The 21,804-nt window shown below is 20.5% G+C and overlaps 6 protein-coding genes across 6 annotated transcripts; 2 read left to right on the forward strand and 4 right to left on the reverse strand.

The window, feature by feature from the left end:
- Nucleotides 1-2,422: 2,422 nt before the first annotated feature.
- On the forward strand, nucleotides 2,423-5,443 carry PY17X_0706000 (conserved Plasmodium protein, unknown function; the record flags this gene model as incomplete). Its single annotated transcript, XM_725995.2, has 1 exon — nucleotides 2,423-5,443. One exon carries the CDS (start codon nucleotides 2,423-2,425, stop codon nucleotides 5,441-5,443), a length of 3,021 nt encoding a protein of 1,006 aa, XP_731088.2.
- Nucleotides 5,444-5,767: 324 nt separating this feature from the next.
- On the reverse strand, nucleotides 5,768-9,142 carry PY17X_0706100 (conserved Plasmodium protein, unknown function; the record flags this gene model as incomplete). The annotated part of the gene is made up of 1 exon (XM_022955486.1): nucleotides 5,768-9,142. One exon carries the CDS (start codon nucleotides 9,140-9,142, stop codon nucleotides 5,768-5,770), a length of 3,375 nt encoding a protein of 1,124 aa, XP_022811760.1.
- Nucleotides 9,143-9,883: 741 nt separating this feature from the next.
- On the reverse strand, nucleotides 9,884-13,701 carry PY17X_0706200 (lipase maturation factor, putative; the record flags this gene model as incomplete). Its single annotated transcript, XM_022955487.1, has 16 exons — nucleotides 9,884-9,976; nucleotides 10,171-10,214; nucleotides 10,325-10,394; nucleotides 10,485-10,663; nucleotides 10,777-10,884; nucleotides 11,046-11,134; nucleotides 11,214-11,248; nucleotides 11,364-11,438; nucleotides 11,585-11,721; nucleotides 11,850-11,916; nucleotides 12,022-12,080; nucleotides 12,216-12,296; nucleotides 12,439-12,587; nucleotides 12,853-13,025; nucleotides 13,136-13,294; nucleotides 13,468-13,701. 16 exons carry the CDS (start codon nucleotides 13,699-13,701, stop codon nucleotides 9,884-9,886), a joined length of 1,752 nt encoding a protein of 583 aa, XP_022811761.1.
- A 1,058-nt stretch (nucleotides 13,702-14,759) lies between these two features.
- Nucleotides 14,760-16,085, reverse strand: PY17X_0706300 (Fe-S cluster assembly protein DRE2, putative; the record flags this gene model as incomplete). The annotated part of the gene is made up of 5 exons (XM_022955488.1): nucleotides 14,760-14,774; nucleotides 14,941-14,987; nucleotides 15,124-15,169; nucleotides 15,332-15,559; nucleotides 15,660-16,085. 5 exons carry the CDS (start codon nucleotides 16,083-16,085, stop codon nucleotides 14,760-14,762), a joined length of 762 nt encoding a protein of 253 aa, XP_022811762.1.
- Nucleotides 16,086-17,168: 1,083 nt separating this feature from the next.
- Nucleotides 17,169-18,354, reverse strand: PY17X_0706400 (conserved protein, unknown function; the record flags this gene model as incomplete). The annotated part of the gene is made up of 2 exons (XM_022955489.1): nucleotides 17,169-17,864; nucleotides 18,007-18,354. 2 exons carry the CDS (start codon nucleotides 18,352-18,354, stop codon nucleotides 17,169-17,171), a joined length of 1,044 nt encoding a protein of 347 aa, XP_022811763.1.
- A 967-nt stretch (nucleotides 18,355-19,321) lies between these two features.
- On the forward strand, nucleotides 19,322-20,995 carry PY17X_0706500 (nucleoside transporter 2, putative; the record flags this gene model as incomplete). Its single annotated transcript, XM_022955490.1, has 1 exon — nucleotides 19,322-20,995. The coding sequence occupies one exon, from the start codon at nucleotides 19,322-19,324 to the stop codon at nucleotides 20,993-20,995; it is 1,674 nt and encodes a 557-aa protein (XP_022811764.1).
- Between the last annotated feature and the right edge of the window lie 809 nt (nucleotides 20,996-21,804).

A 21,804-nucleotide genomic window follows, 5' to 3' on the forward strand; every position in this document is an offset into this window, starting at 1 on the left:
AATAAAATAAATACAACTTTATTCATTAGCCAATAAATAGAATAAGACAAAATTGCTTTATGAAAAAATACTAGACAGTTCGTAATATTATAAATTAATAAAAATAAGGAAATATTTAAATAAATTAAAATAAAGAAACCAACAAATATTTTTATATTTGTCGTATTTTTGTAATATATTATACAATGTTAAATACACAAACTTAACGTTTGCCAATACCTATATTATATACTTCTTATTTAAGTTGGCAATCTTTATCTTTTTCTTTGGGAATAGTTAAGGGCAAATTTTTATGTTTTGCATTATTTTAATTCATACACATATGCATATAACATAATAATAATGCAAACAAAAATTATTATCTTTTCAATTGAAAAATGTGTATTTTTATTACATAAATTCAAAATTGAATTACAATGCGACAAAAATATATAATATATATATAACAAACAAACAAAACAAAACTGCTAAAAAAATATAAACGAAATATAAAAAAAACTATCTCACAAATAACAAAAACTAATGGTGTATTAAAAAAGTTGTTAAAAAGGAAATATTATATATAAAATATTTTTTTTAAAAGGGAAAATAAAAGTTACTCACATTTACATATAAATGAATTTTTTGCTCCCCTATTTTTCAATTAACAAAATATTGATTCTCAAGTATGCTAGAATATTTCTTTAATGTAAATTCATAATAATTAAAAAAAATATAAACGCATAAACACAAGTGCTTGTATTTTCGTCATATCTTTTGTTACATTTTTATATAATTATGTATATTTATTGTATGGCGCTAATATAATAAAATATTTGCATAAATAAATAACAATTTGTATGAAATTCAAAAAACAATGAGAATCAAATCATCATTTGCTAAATATATAATAATACACAAAAAATTTATATGTATTTTATATTTTTTTTGCTTATATTTATATAAATTTGTCTAACGAATTATACTTTTTTCAATAAAAAAAATCATCAAATATATTTTTTTAATATTTTTTTTGATATTTTTTTTAATAATATTAAAAACATTATTTTGTTTTTTTTTATTCACATTTTTAAAATTATAGTTTTTCTTAATAACTTAAAAAAATATATCTTAATCACAAATTAATGATAAGCAAAATAATAGTAGTAACCCATATTAAAATGTGGCAGTTTTTATTTTGTTTTAAATTTTCGTTTCAAACAAAAATTATTACATAAAAGAAAAAACACCTTATCAATAGAAAACTAAAACAATTAACTTCTTTAAATATATTTAATTCCATGAACAAATTATATCTTTCCCTTTAATATGAGCCAGAACAATATTTTTTTTTACACCTTTCCTTTTTTCATTTATCACATTATGATTAAAATAGTAGAGTATCGTATTTGGTATTTATAGAAAAGAAAAATACAACATTATATACACTTATTTATGTATATATATGGATATTTACTTAAATATTTTGATCTCAAAACGTTGATAATAAAAAAAAAAAAAAACATTACAGTAACACTACATATGTATAAAAAATACAAAACAGGTTTGTTTTTTGTTCTTTTTACCCAATTCCTATTTACCATATAACTTCAGTGTATTTATAATAAAAAACATACTTTATATAGAAGATATGTACATTTTATTTATTTTTTAAACAATTCCAAAAGATTTTATCAATTTGAAAACATACTCTTAGTTAAGGGACTATATATGCATACAAGATGTACATCGTTTAAGTTTATTTAGCGTACATATATAAAAATGAACAAACCCTACTACTATCTATTTTACCATTTTTTTACAAAATTTTTTGGGATATCACCGAGCGGTTATACAAAATAAAAGTTCAAACTTTTTATTAAAAGAATGCTGCGAGAAAAATATGACAGCATTTGATATACTATAATCAAATTATTCAATACATATTTTTAACTATTACTGTAAAATAAAAATAATGAAAAAATAAAACAAATTATTATTTTGCATCCCCATTATTAACAATTAATTTACATAAATTCCCCTATATACAACTTTTATTATGTCGACATTTTTTTATAGCGGTTTTAAATTATTCAAATAACCATAAAAAAAATATTTTTTTTTTTTTTTTTTTTTTAAGAAATATTTTTAGCAAAAATTTCAAAAAATGAATTATATGGCTTAATGTATTGTAACCATTTTTTACTCCTAATTTTTTGAGGTTAAAATTGACTGTTGTATTTATATCATATTTTTTTTTATTTATCATTTAACTAATTATGATTACATAGTAATATGTAGCTATTATTTTTGATAATATAATGCCATATTTTTTATTCACAACTGCAAAGGGATAAAAAAAAAACAACCAATAAAGAGAACATAATCACAGTTTTTGCTCAGTTTATTTATTCAAATAAACATTTAAAGATTGGAAAATTTAATGGGGGGTATACTTCTTAATAATTTGTTGGAAGAGCTATTGGGGAAATGGAAAGAAAAAAAAATAAATTTATATAATGTATGCTATTGTTTTAACCATATAAAAAATGAGCTATTGGGAAATCAGAAGAATAGGAAGGGGTTATTTTTAAATGATATTCATTATGAAATTCTAACTTTTTTTTTTAATCTTCTCGAATGTAATAATAACACTATTGAAACTACTACTAATATCAATTGGAATTCTGATCAAACTAGGAGCATTTGCTTTTACATCTCTTTTGTAACTTTTATTTTCAATGTAGAAAATGAATTTATTAAAAAAAATAACCAAGTAGTAATAAAACATATCGAAGAAGAATATTTAAAGGAACATCATGAAAAAGATAAAATAAAAAAATTACTTTCAAAAAATAAAAATAATTCCACTATTGGATTAGAAACACAAAATGTTCAAAAACCTTCCATAGAAAAAAATGATAAAAAATTAAACACCCAAGAAAATGACAACACTATTATATTTGAAAATGAATTAAATTCGAAAATACGCGATGCATCAATTTTTGAAAAAATAGATATGATCATCAAAACTATCACACATTTAAATATTCCTAGCACGTTACTAGAAGGAAATAATGATAAAGATGATAATGCAAACTCAATTATTTTGTCTTTGCGATTATTCGCTTTATATGGGATTACAGAATTTGTATTCCTTATTTCTCAATACTCTGAAAGTGTTTCCAAACAGTATCATAAACACATAAAAAATGTACTAATTTATATCATTAATATGAAAGTAAATAAATATAACGATTATTTAATTGATATGGCAAATATTATTTTATTATATATTGTTAATATAAATTATAATATAATTAAAGATTATGAAAAAGTGTTTTTTAATTTTTTATTTATACAATTAAAGAGAAAAGGAACATTCAATATTGGTGTAGAACAAAATTTTATCACATATTTACAAAAAAAAGACAAATCAAATTTAAATGATGAAATATATAAAAATATAAATGATTATGGTAGTGATAATATTAATTTATTTTTAAAATATAAAAAAAATGAATATTTATATGCCTTTTTAAACAGTATACATTTATTTAAAAATATTATACATGCAAAAATTAGTAATAATGACGAAAATATATTTACTACCAACAATTCAATTTTTATAAATATAAATCTAAGTATTAAAGATATAATAAATAATATACATATGTTATTAGAATATTTATCAAATTTTGCAAAAAAATGGATTTCAAATAAAGACTTGGATTTTGACACTTTTTGCAATAAAGATGAAAATAGTACCCCTTTTACTATTGAAAATTGTTTAAATAACGAAAAAATGAGTGATAAATTTGTAAATGATAACATATTCAAATATGTAACAGATAAAATTTTTTCTTTTTTTCGAGGATTAATAAAAGAAATGGATACTGAATTGATAAGTTTAAATGCTCATATATTTGTAAATTTTATGAAACATTTCTTTATATACAATAATGAATGTGATTTATTTTTAGTTTATTTTTTGGACTCAGAATTTATTTTATATTTTTCTGATTTATTAATAAAATGCCCAAGTATATTTGAAGAATGGGTATTATATATAATGCATATTTTTCGATCATCTAATTTGTTAATTCAAAATAAAATATCTTTTGATAGTAACAAGAATGATATTTTAGAAAATAGAAAAGGAGAAAATACAATCTTAAATATATTGAACAAAATAAAAAATATATATTTTCATCAAACTGATTTAAATAAAAAATTAACAGATATATATTTCAAACTCTACAACAATTATGCAAGTATACTTTTGATTTTTTTAAAACATATTAAAAGTTACATAAATGAAGAAATAAAAAATAAAATTTTAATACATTATGAACATTTCTTATTTAATATATTTGATAAAAAAAATAATCTCAATTTTGATCTAATTTTTAATAACACAATTTCTACACATTTAACATTAAAAATATTATTCACCTTTTTTAAAGTTAAAATATTACCCTTTCAAAATATACATAATTTTTATTTTAAGTTAGCAAATATCAAAAATTATATAAATCAAATAAATAAATCAAATTCATTTTTATATAAAAATCAAATAGTTAACAATTCTTTATATATTGAAAAAATTCAAACATTTCTTTTAAATAATTTAGACACAATCACAATTAACCATCATTATTCTATCTATAATAAAAAAAAAAAAAATGAAATTCTTAATCGAATTACAAATATATCAGACCAAACTGATAATGAGCAAGAACAAAATTCTTTTAATAAATCACAAAAAAATAAAAAAAATAAAAAAAAAGAACTAAACACTCAATATGATGAATTTACTAATTATCCTACTTTTAAAAAAATTAAAAATATATCAAAACAAAATGAAGAATTTATTATCCCAAATGATGATCCTGATTTTGTTGAGAATCAAATAGAACATAATTTACCCTCAAATGAAAATCAAAATTATTTACAAAATTCTGACAATGATATTCATAAAATTAAAAAAAAAAAAAAATCAATAGGAAAATCTCATAACTCCAAAGAAGATAACAATTCCAAAGAAGATAGCAATTCCATAGATGATCAAACAGAAGACATGACTCAAAATTATCAAGTAGATAATTCTAAACAGAACATAAATTCTATAATAGAAAATAAAACCAACCAAGAAAAAATAATAAATTCACAGAAACACATTGATAGTGTAAAAAATAGTAGTAGCAATAATAATGAAGAAAATAATTTCGAACCAAGTGAGAATATAAACGAAAAACCCTCTGAACATAATAAAAAAACAATTGAAAAAATTAATAAATTTCAAAAAAAAAAAAATAAAATAAAAAATATTGATAAATATAATAACTTGGATAAAAGCTCCCAAGATTTAAAAGAGTTAGCAGATAATATAAAAATAGTATCGTCTTCCGATGCTATGAAATCTTTGAAATATATGAAGCAATCCATATTAAATGATTTATAAAAAATAAAAATAAGAATATGTAAACATCGACATGCATATTTGGGAAATAAATCCATAGACAATCAAAAATGTGATTATAGTTCTGTATACATTTTTGTATATTCCACAATGAAAAAAAAAAAAAAAAAACAAAAAAAAATGGGTTCAAAATAAATCCCTCGTAATTTATATTTAGATATATTCTGCATATATTGCCCATCTAATCATGAGCATTATATGCCCCACTATGTTGAGCCTTTTTTCGGTATTTTCCTTTCCTAAACTTCTTATTTTTTTATATTTTCTACTTTTCTAATTTTCCATATTATATTGTATTATCAACATTCACAAGGTATACAAAAAATAATAATACGAATCATACAAATTAGCGTTAGAGGATCGTATATGTGATTTCGTTTTATGACGTTCTGTTGCATTTAAATTATACAAAATGTTGCTCAAAACTTGATTAACTACAATATTTGTTTGCAATTCCTTTTCTTCGGATACTCGTAGTATAAGTTCCTTGTTTAATAATATTCTTTTTTTAATATAAGAACTAAGATATGCTTTTTTTTCTTTCATATTTATATTTAAGCTTAAATTTTCATCATTTCCATAATCGTCTATTGAATAGTTATCATTATTTTTCTCACTTTGTAAATACAAATTATATAATTTATTTATATTTTTTAAATAATTTTTATTTTTTGATAAATTATGTGAATTTTTTTTTAAATCATACATTTTTATAGTACTTATATCAAATATATTTTTTTTTTTTTTTCCCCCAATTTTATCATTTTTTTTTTTTATTTCATTTTTAATATTTATTTTATTTTTTATTTTATTCATTTTTTTAAACAATAAATTATTAACTCCATTAGTATTATAAAACATCATACCTTTTCTATCACCCCAATCACTGTCAATACTACTATTCGATTCTGACTCACTATAATTAGTAGTGCTTTCATCTTCTTCTATATTATCCCCTAAAACATTTGTAATTGACAAAATTAGTGGTAAATGATAATCGGCATATTCTGCTATAAAATTCATTAAATAATTTAAATATACTGATGATGATGAATTAAAAATCAGAATTCCAAGATGTTTAAATATTTTATAAAGCGATCCTTGTATTAATGTGTAAATATGAAAAAAGAAAAAATTAAATAATTCGCTAATTTCTTTCTGCTCATAAGACAATAAGATATTATAAACATTTTGATAATATAAATATTTTCTGAAAAATATTGACAAAAAATTTGGTGTATAAGATAAAAAAAACTTGATATGAATATTAATTGGCATTAAATAAATTAAATAATATGATACATATATATGCATATATGTACATTTATTATGTGTTAATAATTTACTTAAAATATATGCCAAATAATAATCTATATTTATAATTTCGTTATTATTTTTGATTCGTAATAAGGAACAAAAATCAATTATTATATCACAAGCTTTTCTTTTAAATAATAAAATTAAATATATATTTTTTAATTTTAAATCATGTTCATATATTATTACATGAATTAACATTTTTAAAATTTGTAAACAATAAAAATCTATATCTATATTTCGATTTTTTATTATACCATTTAATAATATTAATAACATTAACCCTGAATATATATTGTTAAATCTTAAATTATGATCTAACTCATTAAACAAAAAAAATAATATATTTGGTAATATTTTATTTATTTCTTTTGATGTACTAAATATGTGTAATATATTATTATAATCAAAAAAGTTAGTTTTATAATTTATTATATCTTTTATTATTTCTAATATATATTTTAACAATATTGTATATTCTTTATTTATTGGACGAAGTTTAGGAAGTAAAAATATATTCCCTTCGTTATAATATGAAGAATTATCACATTTTACTTGATCAAAATTTGTATAACTATTTCCAATATCTCCTTTAAATTTCATATAGTTATTATATACCCTTTCCTTATCTCTGTTGACACTTTTCTGATATAAATTATCTTCTCTTTTTTCAATTGTATATAATATTTCATAACATTGATAATCAAAGTGTATTACTTTATTATGTTTATTTTCTACTGTTTCGTCTATTTCTTCATCATTTTTATTCATTTTGTCTTTTTTTTTTTTTTTTTTATATTGATTTTGTATAAACAGCCAAAATACAGTCAAATTTTCTTCCAAAGGTAAAACATTTTGCATATCACTAAACAACACATTTAAAACATTCTTTTTATTATTCTCATTTTTTTTAACATACCAATCATGCAATAAATTATTTTCTTCAATATTTATCTCGTCATCTGAATCTACAACTTTATTTTCTTCACTCATTTTTTGTATTTCGAACAAATCGAAATTCATATCTTTATCTTTGTTTAATTCAATATTATTTTGCAACTCAGTTTTTGAAGCATCAATACCAGCCTGCTCCTTAACCTCTTCATTTTCAAAAGATTCTTTTTGTTCTATTTTTGACAAGTTATTTATATTATCATCATCGTCATCATCATCAATTTTTATATCATTGATATCTATTTCATATGATATCAATGATGGATCAATATTTTTCTCACCATTATCACTGTCATTTTCTTTCTGTGGGACATCTAACTCTACATCTAAATCAGAGCCAATGTCTGCCTCTATGTTATCTATCACTTCGGCACAGCCTTCCCCATCAGGGAAAGATACTTCTCTATCATCTTCATTCTCATCAAAATTATAACTTAATTCTTTTCTTTCATTTTCTGATTTATCATTATCACTTAAATTTTTTTTTTTTATAAAATTTTCTTTATCAATATTATCACTTTTTTCTTTCTTTAAATCAGGAAATTCTTTATAAAAATGTGCTTTATTGTGATCACTATTTGTCCAGTCTTTAAATATATTATCAGTACTTAATTTCAAATTTGAACTTTTTCTTTTTTTTTTTAATTTTTGTAAATGTGTATTTTTATGTTTTTTTGTAGATTTTTTATTATTATGTTTATATTCTTGTTTATTAATTAGTCTATACAATGTTTTATTATTTTTATAATTTTTATCTAGCGATATAAAATTAGGATTATAGATACTACTTTTATATTTATAAGGAATTTTTACATTTAAATAATTACAAGAATTTGTTAAATCATTTATATTTAAATATTTATTTACACAAAACCGTTTTCTTTTTTCATAAAATTTACTTGCCTCTTCAATAATTTGTTTAATTCGTAATTCTATAATATTAGATATTTGTTCAAAACATGCATCATTTTCAAACATTATTTTATCATTTGTTATGTTATATAATAATCCAATAGTTTTAATATAATTTTTACTTATAAATAAATTATATTTTGTATCATTTTTATTTTTCTTCATTTCATCTTGGTCTTTTAGTTCTTTTTCTTGGTCCTCTACATTTGGGTCATGTTTGTAACTTTCATCTTTTGAATTATTATATTCACCTCCTTTCCAACTATTTTTATTTCTTACATAGTTTTCTTTGTATTTGATATCCTCATCGTCATTATCTTCGCTAGTTTCTGTATTCTCACTTTCCTCCTCTTCATTATTGTTATCATTTATTTCATTGTCGTTATCCTTAAATAGTTCGGATATCCCAAGAAATTCATCATCAATACTATTTTCTTCAAATATATATTTTTTTTTTTTTTTTTTTTTTCGTTTTTTTATATCATATTCAAATGGCATTTTATTATTTATTGTGGGTTAGCAAGCTTTCTTAATCGTACATAATTTGGGAAAATAATAGGCTTACTACAAATTTTTTAAATTACTATTTTTAATAATTGAAACGAGAAAATAACACAAACACAAAAGGAGGAAATGAAACTAAAAATGGAAAAGATATAACGAAAAAACCATAACAATATGTATACAAATTTAGGCATATATAAATAATACCCTTTTATTTCACCTATTTAATTTTTATACTTAAAAATATTTATTAAAAAATATATAATAAAAATAAAAACACATGCATACTGCTATACAGTAATTATTTCAAGAGTATTCATAAAATATATACTAATCGTATTTTATCCTATTTTTTTTTATCCTGTTTTTTTTTTATGCAAAATAATATGCATGACAAAAGTTTTAAAAAAATATATTTATTGTTCATTTGTTATATTTACTTTTCATAATTTACAAATAATCTGACGGTGAATTTTCTTAACATATATTGTCAAGTTTATAAAGTTTTCCTTAATTTATAATAACAATAACACAAAATAATAAAAAATTAACATAATACTAAAAGCAATTTTTATAAAAAAAAAAACAAAAAATATTTATATTTATTAAATTGATGTAAAATATAAGATTTAAAAGGTTATAAAAAATATAAAAACATAAACAACCACATATAATATATACATATTCCATGTATTTATCTTATGTGTGTGAATAAAAATACAAGTGTTTAAATTTTTAATTTGTTTTATTTTCTCTGTATTTTAAAGTCTCCATAACTCGAACTTTCCTTCTTTTCCAATATTTTCCACATTCCCACTGTTTATATTCCTAAAATTTATTTTATTCATTTTTTTTTAAATCCCAATAATATATGAATATAAATTTTAAGACTAATGCAAATGAACATTATTCACATATGTATATATCCATTTTATGTAACTAATAATTTTTTTTTCAAATTATTCAACTATTCATACATAAATATCTAATTCTTATTCTTTATGATTATAAAATAATTTTACCTCCATGCGAAAATTGCACATAGGACTATCCACTTCTCTACATCCTAAAACCAAAATAAGTACAAATAAAATCATATCAAAAGAAATAAAACCATTATAACAATAATAATAATATGTCCATTATAAATTAAGAAAAAAAATATATTATGCTAACCTTTTATATTCATCATATAATAATGTGAAGTTAATTTAATCATCAATGGGACTCCTTGTATATTTTTCTCCTTAAAAAATATACATATAATATATAAATACATTTAGTTATAATATACATACTCACACATGTTTGATGATAAAAGGATGAAGTTACTTACTTTAAACATAGATATAATTTCCTTTTCTCGATTATATAATTTTTTTAAAAAAGAGCATATATATACTGGATATATACCTTTTTTATTATATTCAGTATAATTTATAAAATAATATAATTTCCATTCCAATCTTGGTATATGCCCCCACCACAAAATTGACCCAATTTTGTTTATATTTCCTGAATAAAAAAAAAAGGGAAGAATAAAATAAAAAATGAATATCATGTCTATTGTTCATAGAATATATTTATACAAATATGAAAAAATGCTGAAATAAAGCAAATTGTCTTACCAGGCTTATAATTAAAATTAACATATTGCCATTTGCATTCATTTCCTATCTTATGCAACTCTTCTATAATTATCTCTTGTCGACATTTATTCGTACATGTTAACATGGCTATAAAAAGTATAAATTTGTTCACACAAAATAAACTAAATAAAACATACACACCCATTTTTTCAAAACAATGCTTTAATATAACACCATGGAAAAGATGCAAATCATATATAGTTTTCACATTTTTTTTTCACATTTTTTTTCACAATTTTTTCACTTACCATAAGAATTGCAAACGTTCAAAGGGCAAAAATAATAATAAAATTTATAAACAATGTGAAAACATTGAAAATCGAGAATATTCCATTTTCTGCAAGTGAAAAAGTTGTAACAATATATTATATAACATTATAGCGATGTTAAAAATATATATGTTTTTTTTAACTTACTCGAAGAACGGTACAAAATTAATAAAGACAAAAATCTGAAAGCATAACAAAATGAGTAAATAAATGAACAAATGGATAAAACTAATAGTGAGGGTGGAAAATTCATCCCCTCTGATCATGCATATTTTTATTTATAAAAATTTGTATTACTAAATAAAATAGTGAAATAATAATGTTAATCAAACAAACTATCAAATATATAGATAAGTTGACTAGCTCATTATTCTGCAAAAAAAAAAAAAAAAAAAAATGAAAAATATTTCATCATAAATGTAGATAACCATATAATACAAAATTATACTAATAAGAATAAATATTATAATATCACTTATAAAATTATAATATATTTTTTATAAGACGTGTTTTATTACTTTATATAAATCAGGAATATTTCCAGACGTTGAAAAAAAATTTATTATCGAATCGTCGAACAAAGAAAAAAATAAAATTATGAAAATATACGATAAAAATATGTTATTGCAAATGATATGGCAACTTAGATGAATATCTATAATAGGAAATAAAGAAAATGGAATTATAAATATGATGTTAATATAACAGTAAATATCATCTGTCTATGAATCATGTACAACTACAAAACTTCTACAATTTTTAAACCATTTATCATCTGCTTACTTATAAAAATTATGTAAAATAATATTCTTAATTTGGAAGAGCAAAATATGAGCCAGGATAATAGTATCTTCAAAAAAAAAAAAAAAAATGCATTATAAGGATAAAAAATTTTAAATAAAATTACTACACTTAGTTTTAATATATTGTAAAAAAAATAGACAATTAAACTTACTTCAGATATGATAATTAAAAAGCAAATAATATATTTATCAAATTTACAATAAGCTATATCTGTACAAACAAATAAAATTTTTAAAGAATTTATTTTATTTAACCTCATCATTAAATATATAAATCAATAAACATTTGTGCAAGAAAATCAAAATACACATATAGATACATGTTAATATATTTATTTAAAATTACATGATAATATTGATGGGAGAGGTTGGGATAAAAAAAGATTTTCACAACCCTTGAGGTCTAGCCATTGTGAACCTTTATAAACTTAGAAAAAAAAATTACATCCAATAATGAATGATAAATGATAAATAATAAATGATAAATAATATATAATAAATAGTAATTATAGAATTAGAGCGGTTAGAGAGTTATAATATTTTCAATTATTATCATTCACTTCATTTACCAAATTTATGAACTCCTGAATTAAATAAAATCTTAAAACACACTAATCGAAGAAGACATATAATTAAAGTGTTTGAATATATTAAATAATAACTGTCAGATAAATTTAAAAATATCAAAAGAAATCCAAACTCATTCATTAACAAGTCGCTGTATACAAAATAAAAAAAAATATATAATAGATTTAAGATGTGCCTAAATGAAAAGATACATATAAATTGTCTACAACATTTTGCACATTATTTTATTAATTTTGAAACATTATTTTATTAATTTTGCAACATTATTTTATTAATTTTGCAACATTATTTTATTAATTTTGCAACATTATTTTATTAATTTTGAAACATTATTTTATTAATTTTGCAACATTATTTTATTAATTTTACAACATTATTTTATTAATTTTACTTACCACTGGAAAACCATAAAATCGCGCATAACAATTTTGAATGATATGTGTAAAATAAATAACAAAGGAAACAAATAAAGCGAACAAAAAATCCTTATAAAATCATTCTGTACATTTTTTTGAATTAAAAAATTTAAAATTGATAATAATATCCCAACTTTACAAAATGTCTTCACCTGATTTAAAGATAATTTTTGACACACAAAAATTGATAAATATGTGAAACTGTGTAAGCTATGTGAAATCATTTAAGCAATATGTTTTGCCCTATTTTCAAGTAGCTTACTTTTATCCTATTTCTTATGACATATTCCCAAAACTTGTACACACAATATACCAAACGACGCACAAAAAAAAAATCTATCCTTTTTAATATTTTTTTTAAATCATTTATATATTCATTTATCGGCAAAATGCCATCGTCCAATCCTATTAACGACTCAACCTATAAAAAAGGGAATAAAAAAAAAGCATCTCCTTATTTTGTCCATTCTTCAAACATATGTCCATATATATATACGCATAAAATATTTAAAAAAAAATAACAACATATTTATATCCAATATATAAATTATACATATAAAAAATTGCCATTAGTTAATATATATATACAAATACCTGCTTGTTTAACGAAAGAAATGATATAAGATACAAAATATTTGAATAAGTTAAAATATACCTAGATGTTTTTATGTGTATATATTTGAATAAATTATTTATTGTTGATAAAAAAAATATGAAAAAAATACAAAATGTTATTATAGTACAATTTTTTTTATTCAATTTAATCCCATTTTGTTTATTTATACTGTTATACGCCATATTATTACAACTATTACACATATCCATCATTTTCAATCATAGACCTAATAGTGACTAATTCAAATTAAGGCCATCTCATGTGTAGAAAATTTCGGGTAAATTGTATATTCTCATAAGGTATATAATAATATGATCAATATATATAATATTCTTTTATACTACTATATCCATTTCAGTTTTTTTTTTTTTTTTTTTTTTCATTTCCTTCCTTTTAATATTACCAAAGTATACGAAAATGTATAATAATTTTACTATTTAAAAATATTCATCTCTTATATATTATCTTTTCTGTATTCTCTCCATCAAATTTATGTAAATGCTGATTTTTTATGAAACATATTTTTTATTTATAGTCTCCGCATATTCAATAAAAAAATATAATATACACGTACGTATGTATATGTATATGTAATATATCTTATTCTAGCTACATATATTTCTATTTACTATTCTTGCAAAAATTATAAGTCTATTCAAAATAACACATTTTTTTAATTCGACTTTTCTATTAAAGCAACAGATATCTTTGTGTGTATGAAAAAACCAATGCAAAAAAAAAATAATAAAATTATTTAAAAAACAATAAAATCATTTTAAAAATAATAAAATAAATGTTTAATATAAAAATTTATTATAAATTTGAAAAAAATTATGTATACATATATTTCCGAGGGATAAAAAGATAAAAAAAATAATTGTATAATTTTCTTGAAATTACAAAACTAAATTTGTTATTAAATGTTATTAAAAAGAATAAATCAAATCGCATAAAAATATACTAAATAAATAATTTAAAGAATTAATATAAAAGACAATTAGGTTATCACCAATGGAATATTATATGGTTCAAAAAAAAAAAAGAAAGCAAAAAAAAAATTCGAAATTATAATAAATTCATATTTAATATGTTCAAATAAAAAAGTACATTGTTTTATATTTTTGTACAAAAAAAATAAATAAAATAAAAGCCAAAACACATAAAAAGGCTAATATACAAACAAAAAGGGGGAATAAAAAGCTAGTTCCTCATTTATCACTTTAAAATTATTTGTTAATATGACTAAGGGAGGAGAGATAAGGATTTGTCTTCAGTTCTGTTCATTCTAATAAATAAAAATACAACAAAGTAAAATAAAATTGTAATTATAATAACAAAAATATGTAGAATACTGTTATAAATTTTAAGGAAGCATAATAATATGATATTGTATAAATGGACAGAAAAATATGTTTAAAATTTTTTTTTTGTCATTTTTTATTTTAGCATACATTCAAATTCAGTTTTACATTCTCTCCGGGTTGGAATGCTGGAAGACCTGCTCATTTAAAAAAAAAAAAATATTCAAAATGTGTACATATTTATTCATTCATAATAATATTTTTTTATACCAAAACATAAAACTTCTATACTTAATAAATATTTATGTATATAATAATTTTATAAAAATAAACCTTTATAAGGACATGATCCACATCTAAAGGCATCACCTAAATAACACTATATTTGGTAAAAATAAATTAAATTAGCAAAATGTTATTCTATGTATTATCATCACATTAAATATGGTAGCATATAATTAAATAAATAAGCACATGATAATCATTTGTTTGTACTAATTATTATAATTTTTCTTGTTATTTGTTTGTTTTTTCTTCTTACATTTCCACAGGACGAAACTACATTTTCAGTACTATATTCCACCTCATTGTCATTTATTTTTATTTTTTCCAAATTCATTGCCTTCTCTTTTTTTCCACATGTACAATTATCACAAACTCTATTTACAACTTTTTTTTTATCCTCACATTTTTCATATATTTCTTCATCACTAGAAACTAAATTATTGTCATCATCGCTTTTGTTGAAATCTGGATTTTCAGCTTTTATCTAAAAAAAAAAAATGAAAAAATAATTTACAAATTAATATCACTTTTTATCTTTTTACACATATGTGTACTCATATATTTGATGTTCTATCCCAACTTACATTTATTACTATCCCATTTTCACTCGTTGTTTGTTCAGTTGAAATATTAATATAGCCATTATATAAGCATTCTTTTCTGAGCTTTTTTAAAATTTGGCTAATATCTTCAATTTTGGAATGGTCTTTTTTATTAGTTCCACTATTATTATTATTATTTTTGTCGTTTAAATACAAATTTATATCCAATATTCCATTTTTATTTAAATATTTTTGAATTTTTAGCAAAATGTTGTCGTTCAAATCCAATAAAAATGAATAATTCTGGTAACTATATAAAAATATGTTATTATATTTTTTATATATTTTTTTCTTTTTGAAATCTAATATACTTATTGTTGGTATCAACAATTCGGAGTATTTTTTCTTCAGTAGTTCACATGGTACATCGTTATTTAAAATTACTAATGTATTTGAAAAATTTATCATTTTTTTATCTCGAATTTATATATATTGTTTAGTTGTGGACTTTCTTCTTTCACTTATTTGGTTACTATATCGCAGCTAGCTATTTATATCTTTGTTTTACTGGATTTTTTATTATATTTTTTTATTTATTTACCAATGTTATTGTATTTCATCACTTCACATAAGTATAATTATGTAGAATGCGTATGGAAAATTCATCCAAAAGTTGCTACTTTTTTATTTCCTTATATATCAAAATTATGTCAATTAAACAGACTATTTTTTTTCTTCGTTTTTATCTTTATATCAAGTATAAATGTTTTGAAAATTGTTCGTTTTTTTTTTTTTTTTTTTTTTTTTTAATATTATCGGATTATTAAACATGCAAATGAAATAAAAAAAATAATATTCAATCTTTTTTGTAAATTGTTCAAAACTCATTCAGAAAAATTATATACGCAGCTATGCATGTATGCTTTTTTTATTTTAAAAAATTGTAAGAATTATGTTATTTTTTTCTTCGCTCTTTTTATCAGCATAAAATAGCAGATTAATCAAATTATAACATTTTAAAATTATTTTTTATATTAAAAATTTTCATTATATTTTATTTTTTTCAAGGTGTATATTAATCGTAAAACAAAAAAAAAATTTAAAACTGCAAAGCTTGCTTTCAATGTATTTATTTAAAAAAATATATATAATACAAAGTGAGCAAAATTTTTAAATGTAAAAATAAAAAATAATTTATTTCATAAAAATAGAATAAAAATAAAAAAAATAATAAAAATAATAATAAAAATGACAATAAAAATGACAATAAAAATAATAATAAAAATAACAATAAACAAATACATGTGAGGAAAATATAAGAAGAGTGGGAAATTGTCAGGGAAATTCTTAAAAATAGACACAACGAAAACAAAGTAAGAAATGAATATATCCATGTATATAAAATATCCCATTATTTATTCACCTAAAGAATTAACCACATATAATATATACATATTATACCCATAAGACCAATATAAAATTTTTAGAGAATTAAAAAAAAAAAAAAATTCATTATATTACATGTCAATATGCACTATAAATAACTTGTTCCTATGATTTTCGATTATAATATTTTTTTAAAAGTTGGATATCAAAATCTTCGTCGTTTTCACATGATTCTTGATGTTCATCCTCTTCTTTTTCGTCGTCATCTGCTCCACTCCAATCGTCATTCCAATCACATATATTTTGAATATTATGCGAGTCGTTTTTCAAAAACATAGAAATATCTGTTTCATCTTGTTTTATTTTATCATCTATATAGTTCGAATTCATATCTACATAAATACTACTATTTTCATCCTTGTTGTCAATTATTATCATATCATTTTCTAATAGTGATAAAGATTGTTTATTTTCTTCATTTTCTTCTTCATTATAAACTTCTGAGCTCTCAATCAACATATGCTCGTATGGGGTCTCGTTGTCCAATGATATTGTGTCTATCATATTTGCTAAGCTATCTTCATACTCTTTTTTTAACATAAGTTTTAGATCATCTTTAGTTAATTTTAAAACGTCATTTGGTGGTAATGAATTTAATTTTTCTTTTAATTTTCTTTTTCTTTCTCTATTTAATTTTATCGAAACTTCCCAAGTTAATCTACATATATTCATCCATAAACTTTTTGAAGGTTCACAAAAAATCATTTGGAGTTCTAGATACGAGTTTATCATTCTTTCATTTATTTTAATAATAGCTGGATGCATATAACACCTTTTCATTTCTTCGATTACTAAATATGCCTAAAAAGGGATAGAGTGTACACTTTTATATATATACAAATGCATTGACACATTTTGGAGAACCACATCATACCCAACATAAAAAGAAATAACAAATATGGTAATTACATAATTCTACGTTTAGTTTATTTTTTTTTCTTACATTTTCAACTTTTTTCCTATGGTTCATTACATAAGAATGAACAATAATAGAATAAATAACTTCATCATACATATGCCCTTCATTTAAAAATTGCTGTATAATATTTTCAAATAAAGTAAAATTATATTGAGTTAACGCATTCCACAATTTAAAATAGTATATTCTTTTTATTGCATTCTTATCATTCCCTTTTTTTAATTTATTATTTAAATAAATTCCTTCTTTCCCATATTGGTTAAATACATAATCTTTTTTTACAACTTCTCCATTTGAACTTACTTGGGGCGCACTATATACATGCTTTGTAAAATATATCGAAGGGTATACCCTTAAATATCTCTTTATCATTATTCACACACATACACACATATATATATATATATATATAGCTGAAGTGAAATTATATATTTTTTTTCGCTTTTTTTGATACCCCGTATTTTATCTTTCTCCTTTTTTCAATTTGACAATTGACTAAATAACTTGCATTTTTACGAATTATACATTCATTCAAAAATGAAAATGATTGCAAAAATATACTAAACGGTATAATATTTTTATATAAAAAATACATAATAATTTTTTAATATTTAAAACATATTATACGAAAAATAAAAATCATATTTTCCATAAAATTTATTTTATTGGGAATAAGAGAATATCCAATCAATCGGTTATACAAAATTAATTAACATTCTTTTAAAATTATATAAATATATACTAGAATGCATGTATAGTTATTTAAGCAATGCTTATATAAAAAAGAACAACATCAAATTTGGGGGTACTGTAATATAACCATATATGTAGGAAATATATTTAAAAATATAATCCTTTTTTTTTAATAAAAATTTGAGAAAATGGACATTATGAAATTTCAAAAAATATATATTATTAAGTTTTTATTAAAAAATCAAAAAAATTATAGAGACTATAAATATGTATATATAATGAAATTTACATGCAAAATTCGGAAAAACTATAATTTTATTCTTATATTTGTTTTTAAATCATATTTGAAAATAGTATTATTTAATATATGAATAATGCATGTGAACATAATTAGTGTATACAACAAATATTTATCACATTATATAAAGTATAAAATAAAAACAAAAAATTGCCAGATTAACTATTCAATTTTTTTCGATTTCATATAAACAAAAATGCGGAAACATATTTAATAATGTCAGAATATTTTTCTCTTTCAATAAAAAAAAAAATATATATAAAGAAAAAAATATATATATATAAAGAAAACAAAATATAAAAAGGCTTTTATAATATATATGTATTTTTTTTTTTTCGTTTGGAAATCATGAATGATGTTTCAAAAAACGAAAATGAGGAAAATTGCACGAGCAAATTTCCAAATGAAAGAGAAGAAAAAATGATCGAATTAAGCAATAAAGTTGAAGATGATAGTATAAAGAAAAATGAAAATGATGGTAATAATATATTTGCAAATATAACCTTATGTTTAATGGGTATGTCATCCGTCCTTTTATATAATTGTGTCTTAAATACAACACCACATATACATGCATTATTGAATAAAGATATAATAGTTTCTTATACATTTTTTATATATTTTTTAGTTTTAGTTTTAATTTCATTATTTATTTCTTTATTTATTGAAGTTAAAACTCATATATATGACGCATGTTTTATTTTATCATTTATTTTACAATTATTATATCCATTTGTTGTTAAATATTATTATAAAAATACTATTTTATTTTATATGCTTATTGTATTGGTTGGTGCAACATGCTCTATGATGAAAACAATGATTTTTCCTTTTGCTACTATTGCTGTTAATAGTTCGAAAGTTATTTGTTTATCTTATGGATTAACTGGAATATATTCTTTTATTATAACAACAATTTTTTTTTATTTTGTGATTCATATAGATAAAGATATACATAAATTAATGACCTCAATATTTATTACATCTTCTATTAATTCCTTGTTTATACTTGTTTCTTTTATTTGCTATACTATATTAAAACAAACAGATTCATTTAAAAAAAAGTTTAAAATTTATCATGATCAAAAAAAAATACAAATAGCCACAAAATTACAACAACTTGAACAACCCCCATGTACTAATAAAGATAATACACCATCTCAAAATGATCCCCCAAAAAATTTTACTATTAATGTAAACGATGAAAAAGACGAAGCAAACGAAACAAAAGAAACAAATTCCATATCTAATGTAGAAGATATTAATTCGAAAAAAAAAACAGAATCAATAGATGATCTCAATACATTTTCTAAAAATAATTTAAATAACGAAATAAGCGGAAACTCAACTTCCGCCCCAATGGACACTTTAAACTCTTCAAAAAAAAATGATAACAATGATACAACAAATATGCAAGACAAAAATGTAATACACAGATTTATCAATTTAATAAAAATAAGAATAAGAGAATATAGAGATCAAGGAAAAACTCAAATATTTTTATTTAAAAAAGGGTTTATATTTTTATTTTGCTCTTTTTATAATATATTTTTAAAAATTTTAGTTTTCCCAGTTGTTTGCCCAGAAATGTGGACTAATAATGTTGACGAAAGATATATATTAATAGGAATGGTTCAAATAGCAGATTGTATAAGTAGAATATTTCCTACATCTGCAAAATCATTTCCAATATTCAAAATATTTCTGTTTCCACAAAAAAAAGTATTAATTTATTCTTTAGCAAGAACTATTTTATCAATACTATGTCTATTAGTTCCTTTGAACAAAATACCGATTTTTGATAATTTTATTTTTCAATGTATCCTTATTTTTTCAAATATATATTTAAATGGATGGTTTGTTGTTTTATCATTTATTAACATCTCAGATGTATTGAAACCATTTAATTCAATGCGAAATGTTGCAACTATTAGCTCATTGGGATCATCCTTTTTAAGAATTGGCCTTTTGACTGGTTATGTTTTTTCCACAAAATATAAAAATTTTGTTAAAAATTTATAAGGAATAACCAAGATAAAATAATAAATATGAAAAACGGAAAAAATATATTTGTATACACCTTTTAATATATGTTTAATACATTTTTAATGTCTCAATCGAACCGAACGGTTGAATTTGCATATTTTTCATTATTAACATTGTTTATAGCGCTATATATATGTGTGTATGTATGCATGTTTTGTTTATCCCCCTATTTTTACCGAACATTTTCATTCACATCATTTATTTATGTGCATATATGTTGTTGTCTACATTCAAGGATGCAATAAATGGAATGGGCGTTTATTTTTTAACCATATAAATATATTCCTCATAATATTTATATAATACCAAAATTTTACAATCATTAATATAATAATAATGATGATAATAGTTTGGTATTACCATTTTTTTATTAGTTTTTAAATTAACTCCTTTTCATTTTAAACTTTATAAAAAATGTGTATATATATTATACCAATTTTAAAACTAGCCATTTTTAAAAATCGAAAAAAAAAAAATAAAATAAAATAAAAAAAATACCCTCCATTGATGCCTATCCCAATTTTATTACCACACATATCCGTATTATATATATGCATAATTATTCATTTAATATATTTTCATTTTTTATATCATCATGAAAATAATAACACAAATTATTTTATGTAAAAAAAATAAAATTTAATTTGGAATTAAAAATATCTCTACTTTGCGCACAACGGTCAAAACAATGCTCTATAAAAAAATAATTTTTTTAATATTTCCTTTTGTTTAATATGTATTGTTAATTTATGGTGATCTATTTTTTTTTTATTTTTTTGTGATAT

Source organism: Plasmodium yoelii (assembly GCF_900002385.2).
Source record: "Plasmodium yoelii strain 17X genome assembly, chromosome: 7".
NCBI classification, from domain to species: domain Eukaryota; phylum Apicomplexa; class Aconoidasida; order Haemosporida; family Plasmodiidae; genus Plasmodium; species Plasmodium yoelii.